At 37.1% G+C, this 16,169-nt stretch overlaps 1 protein-coding gene across 1 annotated transcript in view; it reads left to right on the top strand.

Annotated features, from left to right (window-relative positions):
• FBXL4 (F-box and leucine rich repeat protein 4) overlaps nt 1-16,169 on the top strand; it is a 108,711-nt gene that overhangs the window by 42,585 nt on the left and 49,957 nt on the right. Inside the window, exon 4 of the mRNA XM_007942257.2 lies at nt 7,018-7,231. Coding sequence (XP_007940448.1) covers nt 7,018-7,231 — 214 coding nt within the window. The remainder of the gene's footprint in view (nt 1-7,017; nt 7,232-16,169) is intronic.

The raw sequence follows: 16,169 nt of genomic DNA, 5'->3' as shown, positions 1-16,169 counted from the left end.
TGAGAAACAGTATCAATTGTGAGAGGAAAGCTTCATAATACTGTTTTAAATTTTAGACTGATAATGGGTAAAGATCCTTTGGAAGTTTAGAGTTTCAGTACGCTTTCTCATCAGTAATTTCTGTTCCATTATCAATTCACCCAGGTTAGTTGCTGTGAGGCTGTTTGAATAATCACAAAAGTGCATATATAAATTTATGTTTTCCATATTTTACTATGTATTTCAGCCAATAAAGCCATAAATCTTGATAGCATTCCTTTAAGCATAGTCACTGTTCCCATTAAGAAAAGCAAAAGTTTAAATTAACAGGGAGAGAGAATCTTTTTTAAGGGAAGGGGAGTATTGAAGTTTTGCCTCCTGATTGCTGTTGGCCCCCTTGACTTGACTGCTGAATTGATAGTCATTATGGCTTGTAGGCAGCATTCCCAGAATAAACAATAAATATTCATAACTTGATTATTAATGAATAATCTATGAATAAGTATGGTCTATTTATGCTCATTACTGTGAAGAAGACTTATTTATAATCCTTTAAAGGAAAAAAAAATACATTTTTAAACTAGAGACCATGATGATGAGCTGCTTTTTCAGCGAGTCTCTGGGAAAAACTTTGATAGAGTTTATTTTTGTTGCCTAAAGACTTTATCCTCACATGTTGAAACTGTTTAACTGGATTTTAAAGAATTTTTAGGAATTTGTAGTATTCAGAATAATAGGAAAATAGGTTAAATTGGAATAATGAGAATTTGGAACTTTTAATCAGTTATTAAAATCCTATTCTGTCTGCAGATTTGTGATTTACAACTTCGAGTACTGCTCATGCATATCATTACTCATTAAAATCACATCTATTATAATTCCATTTTCCTTTTCTAATACCTTTCCCTAAAGTCTTAGATATCTCGTTGCCTTCCTGCCTGTTTGTGCTTTGAGACTTCATGACATCATCCTGATGTTCCAAAAGCCTCAGGTTCATTTTCCCACTACCATTTTTTTTTTTCAAATAGTTGCCTGAACTAAAATCACCTTGACATCCACCTTAATTATAAATGGGTTTTTTCTTGTAACCCTTGTACTTGTTGTTACCCACCCACTGCTATCAAGTTGATTTCATTCCTTTAGAAAATGTTCTTGCGTATTCTAGATGCCAGGAGTTTGGTAGATGTTTTCACACAGAGCTTCGGTTTATGGTCTAAAGAGCTATTGCCCATTCATAGGTTTGTTTATTCAGTTGTATGCCTTTGTTTTATACGGTTGTCTTTCTTAGCTTGTCAGCTCCTAAAGAGTAGAGATAATTTTAAAACTTTCTTTCTCCTTCCTTTTATGGTTACTGGATAGTACCACACATAGCTAAGCAGGAAGTGTTATTTTTAATGGCTTTATTTTGTATCAAAGATATTAAATAATGCTCTAAGTTATTTGGGATTCAAATTACTTTAAATATACTTTTTATAAAGCTCAGTGAGAGTCAGCTAACAAAAGATTAGAAGTCAGAAGCATGGATCTTTATACTTAATTCTCTCCTTACCTTTTGTACATTAGGGAGGTTATGAGGATTAGTGCCTTTTATTTTGTGATGAGTAAACTCAGATTAAATCGTGCATTCATGTGATGTTAATTATTTTAGGGTGCAAGTTACCATTTAGTAAATTACGTCTTAGGTACTTGTATTACTCTGGACAAATTAATTCACCTCATAAGGGTAAGCAATTTATTTCTCTCTCCAGAGACTCCTTTTCTCATAGCAGGAGACCTAGTTTAGGATTGTTTATGTGAACTTAGGTCTTCTCCTAATACCCTCAATATCAAGAAATACTTTATGAGAATTTACATGGAATGAATTGGCTGAAGGAAATGAAAAAGCTGTTGTTCTCCTTTTAAGTGACCGATATCACAGTTAAGATGAATAAAAAGGTAACAAAGACAAAAACATATATGTACTTATGTATTTTAAAAAAACTTAAGAGAATTTTTAAAAAGGAGCAAGAGTTGAGTCTAGCTAATTGAGTTGCTGCTACTTCTGCTTTCATGGGGTGGAGATGTTTAGGAAGATAGTATGGGGATGTTGACCAAATTATCTGTCCAGGGTAGAAACATGCAACATAGGAATCTTTGAGAGAAAGTCAGAAAGGTAGTATAAACATGATCGTTGTATTTATTGATTGGATAACACTCTATAATTCCTTGAATGGGAAGAGTCAATGATGAGAGCAAAGAAAAAAGGGATATCAAGGCATTCTAAGCTCAAATAATCAAAAACAAAACACAAAAAGTAAAAACAAGTGCTTTGCTACATCATGAAGGCCTTAATGTGATAAAATGCCTGAAGAGTTTAATTATAAGAGAGTTAATATCCTCATTTAACTTTTATAATCTGCAAATAGTTTTAGATATATTGAAAAATAGGATGCCCTTTAATACCATGAAACCCTATATTCATTTCTGTCGTGTTTGTTAGCTTATGAAGAATGAAGAACTCCCTACAGCTACTTTTTATACATCAAGTTAGGTAAAAATGTGAATTTTGTCTTATTTCTTGGATATTGTTGGCCCTATTAGGCAAAAAAAAAATCCCCAAGTTACTAGAACGTAATGGTTTCTGTAATAGAGGAAAATGAAATCCATCAGGTGACACATCATCATTGTAAGATTCGTTCAACAACGTCTCATCACATGTTTGTTGTGTGCCTGACATTGTGCTGAGGACTGGGTATATTAATAGTGTATTTAAGTCACCAAAGGGTTTGAGATAGCTTATTCAAACCCGCCAGCCACTCCTTGGAAGGAAGGTTGAGCAGTCTACTTCCATAGTGATAACACCTCGGAAACCCGAGGAGGGGTCACTATGAGTCGGATCTGACTCCATGGCAGTGGTTGCGTTACGTTGCATTATAAAACTCAGTGTAAAAATTAGCAAGTAAGGAAACTGTGGCTAAAAGGAAAATAATGGTTGAAAATTAAATGATGCTGTAGTACAATTTAGTATATAATATTGCCAAACTTATGCATGTCATAATTTAGCATATACGTGCCTACCTAGGTGGCACAAATGGTTTGTGTTTGACTGCTGACCTAAAGATTGGCAATTTAAACCCACCCAGTGGTATCACAGAAGATAAGTGATCTGCTTCCAGAAGGATTACAACCAGGAAAACCCTATGGGGCAGTTCTACTCTGTAACACCTGGGGTTGCCAGGAGTTGGAAGCAACTCAATGGCAACTAACAACAGCAACTTCTGAAATAGATCCAGAATCTGAGTACTTTGTACCACATCGACTGCTACCACCTGGACACGATGCTCCATCCTCTCTTCCTTGATTATTGCAATGATGCCCTATTGGTCACCTGTTGTTATCTTTGTTCCTTCTTCAGTTTGTTTTTCAAACAGAAACTGAAGTGATCCTGGTAACACTCGGGAGTTCAGGTCACTCCCCTGCTCAAAACCCTCTGGTGATGGGGAATCCTGTTTCCCTCAAAATAACAGTCAAAGTCTTTATAGTGACATATATTCTATGAACTGCCCACTCCTTTGATCTACTCATTTTCCCCTCACTTTGTGTTTCCTCCATTTTGTCCCTCACTCTTTGTGTTACCAAGGAGCTCTGGTGGCACAGTGCCTAAGGCAGTTGACTGCTAACCAAATGTTTAGTGGTTCAAACCCACCAACTGTTCTGCTGCAGAAGGAAGATGGGAGCGTCTACTTCCATAAAGATTTCCCACCTTAGAAACCCAGTGGGGGTCACTCTTGGTCAGAATTGACTCTGTGGTAGTGAGTTTGGTTTTTTTGGTTTTGCTATGTGTTACCAGCCCCAGGGCTAATGTGCTTGCCCTGCTGGAATGCTCTTCCTCTGGCTATCTGCTTCACTCGCTCCCTTACTTTCTTCATTCAGGTTTATTCACCTTTTTAGTGAGGCTTCTCTAACCACCCCCATCTACCCTCAACACTTTTGTTCTTCTCTGTTTTGTTTTTTCCCCTTATCATTGGCACTTTTCACTTTAAAACTTTCTATTTAGGAGAAAGCGGTGGTTTTTCACTTTCAAACTTTCTATTTGGGAGGAAGTGGTGGTTCAGTAGTGGAATTCTCCTTCCATGTGGGAGACCCAGGTTTGATTACTGGTCAGTGCCCCTTAAGCGCAGCCACTGCCCACCTGTGAGTAGAGTATTGCGTGTCACTAGGATGTTGAACAGGTTTCAGAGGAACTTCTAGACTAACATCTAGTCAAGGAATGTTGTTGTTGTTGTTGTTATGTGCCGTTGAGTCGGCCCCGACTCATAGCGACCCCTCCTTGGGTTTCCGAGGCAGTATCACTACGGAAGTAGGATTGCCCAACCTTCCTTCCGAGGAGTGGCTAAAATGAGAGGCCGTTGAGTTTGGCATTTAAAAGAAACAGTGAATTTAAGGAGAACAGGACACAAATTGCAATTGGTTATGGATGAATGGACGTTCAGTGTAAATAAGATGATGTAGCTACTAGGTTACAACCAAATTCTTACTGTTGACTATTGTCTTATTCAACATTTCACATTTTCAACCATAGTACAAAAATCTACTATCTGATAAATTTTGCACATTAACAACGTACGTCCAGCAGTAATGAAGCCGAGGTGCAAGGTGAGGGTAATGCTGGCTGTGATGGTTAAGGTAATGTGTCAACTTGTCTGGTCTGTGATTCTCAGTGGGTTGGCAGTTATGCAATGATAAAATCTGGCAGTTATGTAATGATGTAATCATCCTTCATTTTGTGATCTGATGTGGTCATCCTCCATTTTCACATAACACAAATTTTCACATAATGACCTGGTCTTTGGAACCTAACCAAGTTGATAACTGAGGAGTAGGTGTAGTTATAGTATTTAAAATTCAATTATGTAGCCACTAAATTTTCTTGTTGTATTGAATGTGAGATGGTTATCATGTAGTTTTAATGTTCATGGAATGCTTTTGCCTTTACAAACTGCTTTCACGTCTTATTTGATATTTAAAACCATGAGGTGGTATAGTGAGTGGTTTTACATCCTTCAAGTCTGCCTTTCACAGCTGAAGAAATACTAAGATTTAAGTAAATGCCTTTCCTACAATCATGTGTGGAAATAGTAGAATAGGGGAAAAAAAATACAGCTTTGATTTATAATTCAGTGCTACTTACTTTATTGAAATAAAAGTGATCTGATGAGTCGATTTTATAGTGCATTTGTATTTGTAAGCTCTTTAAATCATTTAGGAAAAAGATGTGGCAAAAATAAACTAACAGTATAGTACATAGATGACACTGATAGGCAAGAAAATGTCAAAAGAAATGGAAGTAATTGGTACATTGTTTAAGGGTTCAATTTTTTCAGTTAATAAAGCTTCATGGGCTCAAATACTGTTGTTGTTGTGTGCCATTGAGTCAATTCCAACTCCTAGCAACCCCATATGACAGTAGAACTAACCTTACAGGGTTCCTAGGCTATAATCTTTACGGAATCAGATTGCCAGCTATTTTCTCCTGCAGAGCGGCTGGTGGTTCAAACTGCTAACATTTTGGTTAGCATTGGAGCACTTAACCACTGTATCACCAGGACTCTTTGTACTATTAATAGATTCACATTTACTTTTAAGTTATTTTTCAAGTAATAATTATGGATAGTAATATCCCACCACCCCAACCTGTAATGTAACTAAAATAAATACTGTGACTACTACTCTGATAAGGAATTTTGTGCCCTGCTAAAACGGCAGGGAGGCCAGATGTTCTGACCTCCTAGAACCCCACAAGAGGAAGACAGGATTACCAGCAGTAACCCAAGGCCTATTCCTGCGAGGCCAGACATGCTGCCTCCCTCCAGCCCTTTCTCCAACCGTTCCTCACAAAGCACCCACCACCTTTCTCCTGGGTTCGATAACTCGCTGCAGTGGCCACATAGAGTTCACAGATTATGGGCTTTATTAGGGAAGCACCACAGGCTACAATTCGAGTTCAGGAAAAATGCTCAGCCTCTCTCCCAGCCTACTGTCCCTCAGCCAACAGTCTCTCACAGTCTCTTTCCCAGCAGTGCTGGTCCCTCGGTGTCTCACTCAGCAATGTATGTCTCTTGCGTCTCTTTCCCAGCAGCACGTGTCTCTTTCAGGGGCACGTGTCTCTTTTAGCAGCACATCTTCCTCAACCAGCAGTCAGAGAGAGTCCTGCCTCTAGGAGGCCTTCCTTTTGAGTCCAGCAGAGTGGCCAAACCAACCAATCATAACAACAGAATTCTAAGCACCTAAGAGTGAGCCTCCCATAACATTGTGTTGTGCCACGCCCACCAGAAATAACCTAGGTGGATAACATTTACAATCAGGAGCTCCTCAGTTGCTCATTCCACCACTGAGTACAATGACTTATGGGTAGAAAAGCCACACTAAGTAATTTACTACAGTGCATGCCCTATACCTTGGATTATCTCTATATATCTTATGTGAAACTACAGTTGAATATCTCATAATAATTTCAACATCAAGCAGTCTAACTGCTAATTAGTAACACAGGGAACATATTGCAACAATGCAGTTAAGCCACCCAAGAATTTTCTGAGCTAGAGATGTCTGGTCTGATTTGTTTTGGGGTCATTTAATTTAAAGCAGTCATTTGGTGTGTGGGGTTCAAAATATAGTATCTCATACTGAATGGATATTGTTAAGAGAAGAATATCTCCCAAGAATATACAGATTTTTGTTATATTTTGTTTGTGGCTTTACCCACTCAGATGTGAGTTACAAGTAATACATCCTCAGATAAATTTTCGATGAAGCATTAGCTGACTTTTTAAGTGATGTGACTACTTAATTTATCTTCTTATGTTGATTTATTTTAGCCTAACCATGTACATTTCAGTATGCAATGAATGAGAATTTAAGCAAAATAAGTTTCATATGTTCTCTAATAGAAATCCATTTTTCTAAGAATAACTTCTTAGAATTGATGTAATTCCAAAATCCTTGAAAAAATATCTTCTAATGTTATAAAATTCATACAGAACATTGTTTTTTTTTTAGGTTCCTGAAGGTTTGCGGATCTGAATTAGTACGCCTTGAATTATCTTGCAGCCACTTCCTTAATGAAACTTGTTTGGAGGTTATTTCTGAAATGTGTCCAAACCTACAGGACTTAAATCTCTCATCTTGTGATAAACTACCACCTCAAGCTTTCAACCACATTGCCAAATTATGTGGCCTTAAACGACTTGTTCTCTATCGCACAAAAGTGGAGGTAAGAATTTGTTGGTTGCTATCAAGTCGATTGTGATTCAGGGTGACCTCACATGTAACTCATCGTTTTTATATTTGCTACTTTAACTAAAAATTCAGTTGCCTTTCCTTGCTTATTATAACGTGATTTCTAATTGTTACATAGATTTATGTTTCTGATGCTATATGGATACTCTAAATTACTAGAGCTGATTCTGTTATTTCCAAGTTATTAAGCATGTAATGTTTGTCTTTCAAATTATAAGAAGATGGTGTTCTTTTGTATCCTCTTAAAATTTTGTGATGCTGCTCATGTTCCCAGGTAAAGATACAAGCAATGGGCTGTGAGGTGAATTGCTGACAGGGACTGAATTAGAGAAAGAGGAAGGAGGATAGTATGTAACTTATCCAGCATCCGACTTAGGGGTTAAAATTCCTGAAGTCTCATTATAGAAAACTGTACTCGGTCTGTCTGTTTGTTTGTTGCCCACATAGTATCTCTAAGACACCTTTCCAAGTCAGTACATATGCAGTTGGTCCTCCAGTGGCTATATAGTGTGCCTTAACACGTTCAGCTATTTCGCAAATGACCAGCAGTTTGGTTTTTCCAGTCATTTTCTTTGGACAGATCACAATAACGTTCTTCTGTGTATAGCTTTACATGTATGTGTTAGTCCTGGAAGTGGTGTTGCTAGGCTGAAGGGTATGTTCTCCCTCCCTCACCTTTTTTGTTATTTTTATTTTACTACATCATATATGACGGGATCCTGTAAAAAGCATTCACTTTCTGTCATATACTTGCTTCGTCTACTCTAGGCATGTTGGGTCTTCTTTGTATCTTTGAACACGCTGACCTGGTCCGAATGCAGGGCTTTTGTGCTCACTTCTCTGCCTGCCTGGAATATTCTTCTAGCTCGTTGTGTAGCTATCCGCTTCTCAGCTCAGTGTTCAATTTATTTTTTCAGAGATAACTTCTTGGACATTCATAAAAAGTAACCCCCTTCCAGTTTGTTTCTTTCATATCACCCAGTTTTACTTCCTTGTTAACATGCTTACCAATCTGTGAAACCATCTTTTTTTTTTTTGTGCTCGTTGTCTTTGCCCCATTTTAGGATGAAAGTTTCATGAAGATGGGAACCTTCTTTACCTTTTTCATTCCCATGTTCCCCGTATCTAAAATAGTACTTGATAAAGATAAGCCATTCAAAAAATATGTATTAAGTGAATGAATAAAGATGACCAAATTACTTTTCCAAAATGATACACCAATTACTTTCCCACTATAGTGGACCATTGCCAATTTTGAATGTTACTTTGGTCAGGGTATTTAGTACTCGCGGTATCTCAGTTTCACATCTAAAATAGGGATAATAAAAAGGCAAGTCTCATAAGGTCATTGTGAGAATTAAATTATGTATTAAGTGCTTAGATAGTGGCTAGAACATAGAAATACATGTTAGCTGCTAATAGTAGTGGTAGTATCATCGTCATGGCAATTTTATGGTATGTTTTACTATCTGTTAGGGAAAGTCTTTCCTCCTTGTTTGTTCTTTTTAGACATGTTTTTGTAAATCCTTGTGTATTTATTCTTCTAGATACATCTTTCAACAGTTTGTCCAGTTTCTCAACAATATACCATTACATTCATTATAAATTCATTTTGCTTTCTAATAAGTCATAATAATAAGTTCCATAAGTCTGGTTTTACTGACAAGGAAATGTTACAGTTTTCTTAATTTACATCTTATCTATTTCTAGTTAAATTTTTTTCTTTAAATTTTACAATCATTATTTTCTTTTCCATTAAATTTTAACTGGTTAATTGTTACTATAAAGTAAAATGTGATTATTTTGTATAGTTATCTTTTATCTACTCACCTTATTAAATTCTTACATTTGTTCTGATATTTTTTACTTAGGTCTGTTGGATTTTCTAATCATACAATCATGATTTGGAATTCATATAACTTCTCTTTCTTTTCAATACTTACAGTTGTACTGCGCTGGTAGAACTTCATAGATAATATGTGATAACAGAGTCACAGCAGGCATACTAGATGAATACAGTGAGAATGTCTTTAAGGTTTTATTTTGTACTTAATATAGCAAGTATTTGAGTACTTACAAAGTGCCAGGCATTGATCTATGCACTGGGACTCTAATAATGGACTAAATAGATAATTCCTCATGGAGCTGCTATATTTCTATGATGTTTATTATTGCTTTGTGATAAATAGTCTATCATGGTTGTTTGATTAAGAATATTTTATCAAAAATGTATAATATACTTTATTTTTTTTAAACCTCTGTTAATAGACATGTCTTTTCTTGTTTTATTCATTAATATATTGACATGTTAAACAGTCTTTGTATTCCTGAGATAATTTCTACTTTATCATGACATGTTTTTAAATTTAATACATGACTAGATTTGATTCTTTAATGTTTTGAAGCAGATTACCAAGTCTGGATTTTATCTTTACTGCTTACTAATTGTGTGACCTTGAGGAAGTTTCTTAACTCTGTCTGCTTCAGTTTTCCCTTCTATAAAGTTTGGATATTAATAGTACACATCTTAAAGGCTTGTTGGGAGGATTAAATGTGAAGTGTCTATAAATAATACTGGCAACATCAACTGCTATATAAGGATTTATACCTAAAAATACTTTTTATTTTTATTTTCTTTAGTGGGATCTAGCTGTATTTTTCCTTTTCATTCTGTTTTATCACACTTGGAGCTGAGGTTATGACAAGTTTGACAGAATGAATTGGGAAATTTTCCATCTGTTTTTTGGTCTGGAATAATGAGTAAATGGGAATTTTCTGTAGGTAGAACTTATTTTTAAAACCATCTGGGCCTATAGCCTTTTTTTAGTGATTGATCAGTGTAGATAGTTTTTTCTGATCTTATGGAAATGTGAAAGTACTCAAGTGTGAGTTTCTGTTGAATACAGTATTCCTGAAAATAGGGAAAATGCTTAGCTAGAGTGTAATAGGTGATCTGTATGGTGAAAAGAGGGAGCTCTGATGGTGTAGTGCCTAAGGCACTTGACTGCTAACCAGAAGGCTGGCAGTGCAAACCCACCAACCACTCCTCAGAAGGAAGGTTGGGCAATCTACTTCCGTAGTGATACTGCCTCTGAAACCCAAGGAGGGGTCGCTATGAGTCGGGGCTGACTCGACGGCACATAACAACACCACCACCACCACCATAAAATCTGAGCAGTATGCCTCATTTCAAAATTTTCTGATTAAGCTTAAGAAGCAATACAATAAGTCCTTGGGTTACAAATGTCAGACTTACAGACAACTCTCCTCTTTGCCCTTTGATGTTATGTTCATTTGCTCTCACTTTGAAACAGTTGAACCAACCCCGGCTCGCAACAGATTTTTTTATCACAATCATCTTCACTTGCTTATGTGCAGCTTTTAAATCACTGAAAAGGCATCAAGCCTTTTTTTGCACTAAAAATCCAAAGCCACTGGCATTGAGTCAATTCCAACTCATAGCAACCTTATAGCACAGAGTAGAACTGCCCCATGGGGTTTCCAAGGCTGCAAATCTTTACAGAAGCAGACTGCCTCATCTTCTTCCTCCGGAGTGTCTAGTGAGTTTGAACCACCAGCCTTTTGGTTAAAGCTGAATGCTTTAACCATATCGACCTGTTCCAACTTACCTACATACTTAGGAACTGATCTCGTTCGTAACCTGGGGACTTTCTGTATCTCATACTTCATTATTAAATGAGATTTAGGAGGGGAAAATAGGCTAAAACCCAAGAAATTAGATTAACTTGCTGGGTGTGTTAGTTCTCTGATGATTTGTGAAGATGTCCCTTGGGATGCTTTTGAAATGTTGTGTATTAACATGATCTGAGTGGCAGGGAATCATTAAGTAGTCCATGGTTTTCTTCAGTTTATCCCAAGAGACTGATAGAAGGTGACTATTCTCTATAAATTTTTCAGAAAAAAAGTGTGATTTATGAGGATAGAGAAGATTTCATATCTCAAGAGTGGAGATCTATATGTATGTACTTATGTCTAGATAACATCAGCTCTGCCTCCCTCAATTATTTATATATAGATATAAAATTATTGTAGGGATTATATTAAATAAAATTTAGGTTGGTTGTAGTTAATGTTACTTTATATTAAAATTTGTTTTTATTAGTCCATATGTTTTAAAATACCACAAATATCACTTACAAATTTACAATACATAGTTTTTCTAACACTGACTATGTAGAAAAATTTTATGAAATTGATATTCCTTCATCTAGTCAGTGTTTTCTACCTATGCTCTATTCATTTCTGTTACCTCTTCATTCTTGGGGTCTAAATAGGACCACCACTTCAGTAGTAAGTAACTCAGAAAATAAGAAGAGGAAACACATTTAGCTGATGTTTTTGTTTTTTTTAAGTAAGCAGAAGTGACAGCACTGGTGTTCATATCAGTCTGTAAATACCTCCCTTTTGTTAAGCAAAACATAATGACACCACGTTCTCTCTTCTATACTGGAACTCTTTCAGTCCTGTACTTAATGATATCGGTGGATGAGAGCAAAAAAGAAAGAGAAGACAAGCCCTGTCTTTAAGTCTTCCACCTAATCAGCGGTTACATGCTCTGCTTGTTTTGAAAAGAATGAGCAGCAATTGATTTCAACTGCTTCTGCTTGCTTGCTTGCTTGCTCTAAGGAAATATGAGAAGAAAAAGAAACACAGATAGGAACTTCCCAGGAAAGGTTTATTTTTATTATTATTTTAAAAGGAATTCAGGTTATCCGGCAACCCTTTTACCTTGCTTATCTAAACCCTACAAAATTCTAAAACAAGCAAAAAATTAGCATTACAAAATATGACTCTGTCATCACATGTTGACTTCATTGTTGTTGTTGTGTGTCGTCAAGTTGGACCCGATTCATAGCAACCCCTCCTTGAGTTTCCGAAGCAGTATCACTATGGAAGTAGATTGCCCCATCTTTCTTCCGAGGAGTTATGATGGGTTCGAACCCCCAGCCCTCTGGTTAAGAGTCCAGTGCTGCTTGAACAATTTCTCTCAGAAAGATCAGCACAAGGCCGGTCCCCATGAGGCGGAGGTTAAAGATGTCCCAAATATCCAAACTACTGTACCACTCCATCATTTCAGACATTTACTCCTCCTCCTCCTCCCAGTAGTTTCCCCAGTCTTAGGATTCTGTATTTCACTGTAACACCTCACAGAACTCACAGACACCCAAGGGTTTGTCTCACGTAGTAGTGGTGGAGGCTGGCAGGCTGGCGAGTCCCGGGTCCGTGAGTGGGTCTGGAGGATCCTCCCAACTTTCGGGCTTTGATGAACCTCGATCAGCAGATCAGATGCCGGCTGCTGTCCCAAATCCAGGGGTGAGGTGAGGATGATCCAAGACACAAAGCCAGAGCAAGAGGAGGGCAGATCTTCCCAGGAGATTCGTAGGTATACCCTCAAGGAAGCTAAGGGTGGTGATTTGAATTATACCCTCCAGCAAGGCAGGACTCAAGATACATTCCACCTGTGTTGCCCCAACAGAATTAACCTAAATACCATCACAGAGTCCATTGCCAGTCATTATAGGGAATGACTACTACCAGCTGCAGCCAAGATGATACCTGATCTTAACTACCACAGCACCCCAAACAGGCATGGATAATGGGATTTACAAAACACCACAGAATGGAGGACAATGGCTAGAAGGGCCACATCAAGCAATTCACTGCAAGTGCCTTAGGCACTATGCTACCTGAGCTCCATGTTGACTTCAGATAGGTAAATTTATAATACAGTAGAATAATTTGTGCATCTATAATTTAGATTAGTAGATAGTACACTTAGGCTACTTTAAATGACTTAAATCTGTGTGCATAGTGAATAAAGCTTTAAGGAATACCAGAAACCTGTTTCTACAAAGTTGGGAAAATTTACTGAGTATATTCTATATTTGCTGTCCTAGACATTCTGCATGTTATTTAATTCTTATACCAGTCCAATGAGGTTATGTGGTATTCTCATCTTAAAGATGATGAAATTAAGGTCCCAAAAGATGAGTAATTTTCCCCATGGTGCAGAGAAGTGAGTTACCAGGTCTGGTGGCATAGAATAGTAATTACTCTAATAGTTTGGCTGCCTCTATCTAAAACAGGGATTTTTCTTACCATTTTATGCCTTTTCTAATTTTGAGTTGATGCACCACTCATTGCTCTTGAGTCGGATCTGACTCATAGCAACCCCCATTGGGTTTCTGAGGCAGTATCACTACAGAAGTAGATTGCCCAGTCTTCCTTCTGAGGAGTAGCTGGTGGGTTTGAACCACCAGCCTTCTGGTTACCAGTCAGATGTCTTAGGCACTATGCCACCAGAGCTCCCTAAAGAAATACAACGCATTATTATATATACAACATTATGATCCAGTATAAAATACAAACTATTTTAGTGTATTAAATTATATTTTATAAGTATTTTCTAGTATCAAATATCTTACTGTACAAGGTACTAGACATTTAGTCTTTTATTTTTATTATGGGCAAACTTCGTTTGAAGTCTTAATTCTAAATTTATAAATCTGAATTTATTCAGATTACATTTAGAAAGATTTAAGTAAAAGTTTATAGAATTAATACATAATGAGCTGCTTCAAGAGTATGATTAATATAGGCCAACTTTTAATTTTATACTGTAATTATACTGTAATAGAAAGGAGCATTGGGACAGATAATCCCCAAAATAATTTTGGCATGGTTGGCTATAACCAGACCTGTTGCGGGCCTGATTACTTAATAAGAAAGAGAACCCTGGAGAATGAAAATGGCATGGACAGAATTGCATTATATGCTGGTAGGTAGATTCTGGAATGCTGATGTGGCCTTTTCCCTAAGACAGTAGTGAAACAGGCAGTGGGCTCAGTGCTGTGGGCTTCTCTCTCCTGACAGATTTTACCGTCAGGGCTGCTGTATGTCCACTCAGCTTCATGTGTACCCCAGTCAGGAACTAGGGTGGCATGCTAGTACATATCCTTTGTAATACTTGATTGCTGCTTTGGTAGTAAGTGGAGGTAAAAAGCAACCTTAAACCAAGTCCTAGGTGTCATTGTCACCAATTTTGAGCCCAACATTTTGTGATATGGCCTAGCTAATAATATTTTTCTCCCCAGTTCCGTTGCTTTGGCTAAGATGATGGGTAACACCCCACAGTGAGAGAAAGCAGCAATATGATCTTGTTGCATGGCAAGTAGACTTTAGCTGTGGTTAAGCTTAGCAGTGAGGTTAGGGAGTCTGTTTCATGCATCATTTGGTAATTTTGAAACTAGGAAGATAAGTAGATGTTATCTAATTAGTCTGCTTTGTATACCCAAATTATAAAATCGCAGTCCTTATTTTAGCTTTCCCACTTAAATGCCTTATGTGCTTGGGTAAGCCTTTTACAGTAAGCTGAAAGTTTGTCTGTGAAAGAAACTTACCCTGTCACACAGGTCATTGAGAAGACTGAATTAGGCCATGCACCCCCTGCTATCAAGTCGATTCCAACTGGTAACAACCCTCTAGGACAGGGGCGAGCTGCCCCATAGGGTTTCTAAGACTGTAATCTTCATGGAAGCTGAGTGCTACATCTTTCTCCCATGGAGGTGGCTAGTGGGATTGAACTGCTGACCTTTCGGTTTGCAGCTAAGCACTTTAACCACTGTACCACCAGGGATCCTTAAATTAGGCCACACATGTTAAAAAAAAAAAAAACACCTTTATAGATAGTTGAATTTGTGTACATGTGTAAGTGGTGATAGAGCTTTACTCGGTGCAGTTCTATAATTATCCCTACTTCAGTGAAGTATCTTCCTAAGTTGGAGGATCATTCCTATTGTAATGATTGAGATTTAAGCTAAATATCTCTTTCAACCTTTGATTTGCTTCTAATAAAAGGAATGTTCATTCCTAAATGTTAAGCTCCGTAATGGTAAGAATCATGTTTGCCTATTTACTCCTTTACAGCTAGTAGAGAACAGTGTCTGCTATAGAGTAGGTATTCGGTAAATTTGTTTTGAGTGAATGAATTAAAGATCCAAAAAAAAAATCAAACTTGCTGCCATCAAGTCAGATCTGACTCATAGCGACCCCTCGGGTTTCCGAGGTGGTATCGCTACGGAAGTAGATTGCTCAATGTTACCTCTTGTCAATTCAGTTTCTCATTATTAGATAGTAAGCTTAAGATAAATTTGCCTACCTATGAAATAACCACATTTAGTAAGCAGATGAGTGGATCTCCACCTTGGAATAATTTTAAGACAATATTTGAACTGTATTTGTTTGGGATTTTTAGCCCTAAAAGATAGTAAAATAAACTGCAGTTTTCTTCATTTATTTCATGAGGACTTTTCCTTTCTATAGCTGTGTTTAGAATTATAATGAAAAATCTTGTTATCCAAAAAATAGTGTCTTCTTATTACATCAGCCCAGAAGTAAATAAATCAATAAATAAGCGAATTTCTATTTGTAGAGTCTATGGCCTATATTTGTTGAATTTTAGTAGGGTGCAGAGAAGTAAATATATCCATAGTAAAAAACAAGATACTATGATTAAAGAGGAACTGGACTGATATATATATATAAGCCCATATATCTATGTTAGCAATGTCACAGGTTTGTGTTTGGTTGAAGGATGCTCTGAGTTGGAAAACGTTTTTAGATGCAATGACCCTGGGCCTGAGATTTAGGCCCTATTTACTGCATGATTCCAGAATAGGTTAATAAATAGGCTTAAAAAAAAAAAACTGGTGGATCTTTTAGGGTTACGTAGACAACACATTAGGCATTAGGTAGGAACTTAGAACAGAAAGGCAAGAAAACTTTAAAACTTTAGTTACATTTAGAGTTTCCTACTATCCATGGCCACCAGTCATCTATCAGTTTGTCATACTGTGGTGGCATGCTTGTTGCTGGGATGCTGAAAGCTATGC

The sequence above is a fragment of the Orycteropus afer genome, unplaced genomic scaffold (assembly GCF_000298275.1).
Source record: "Orycteropus afer afer isolate SDZICR_OR568_19922 unplaced genomic scaffold, OryAfe1.0 scaffold00087, whole genome shotgun sequence".
Taxonomy (NCBI): Eukaryota; Metazoa; Chordata; class Mammalia; order Tubulidentata; family Orycteropodidae; genus Orycteropus; species Orycteropus afer.
Note: the sequence above shows the minus strand (reverse complement) of the source record. Positions and strands in the feature narration are given on the sequence as shown.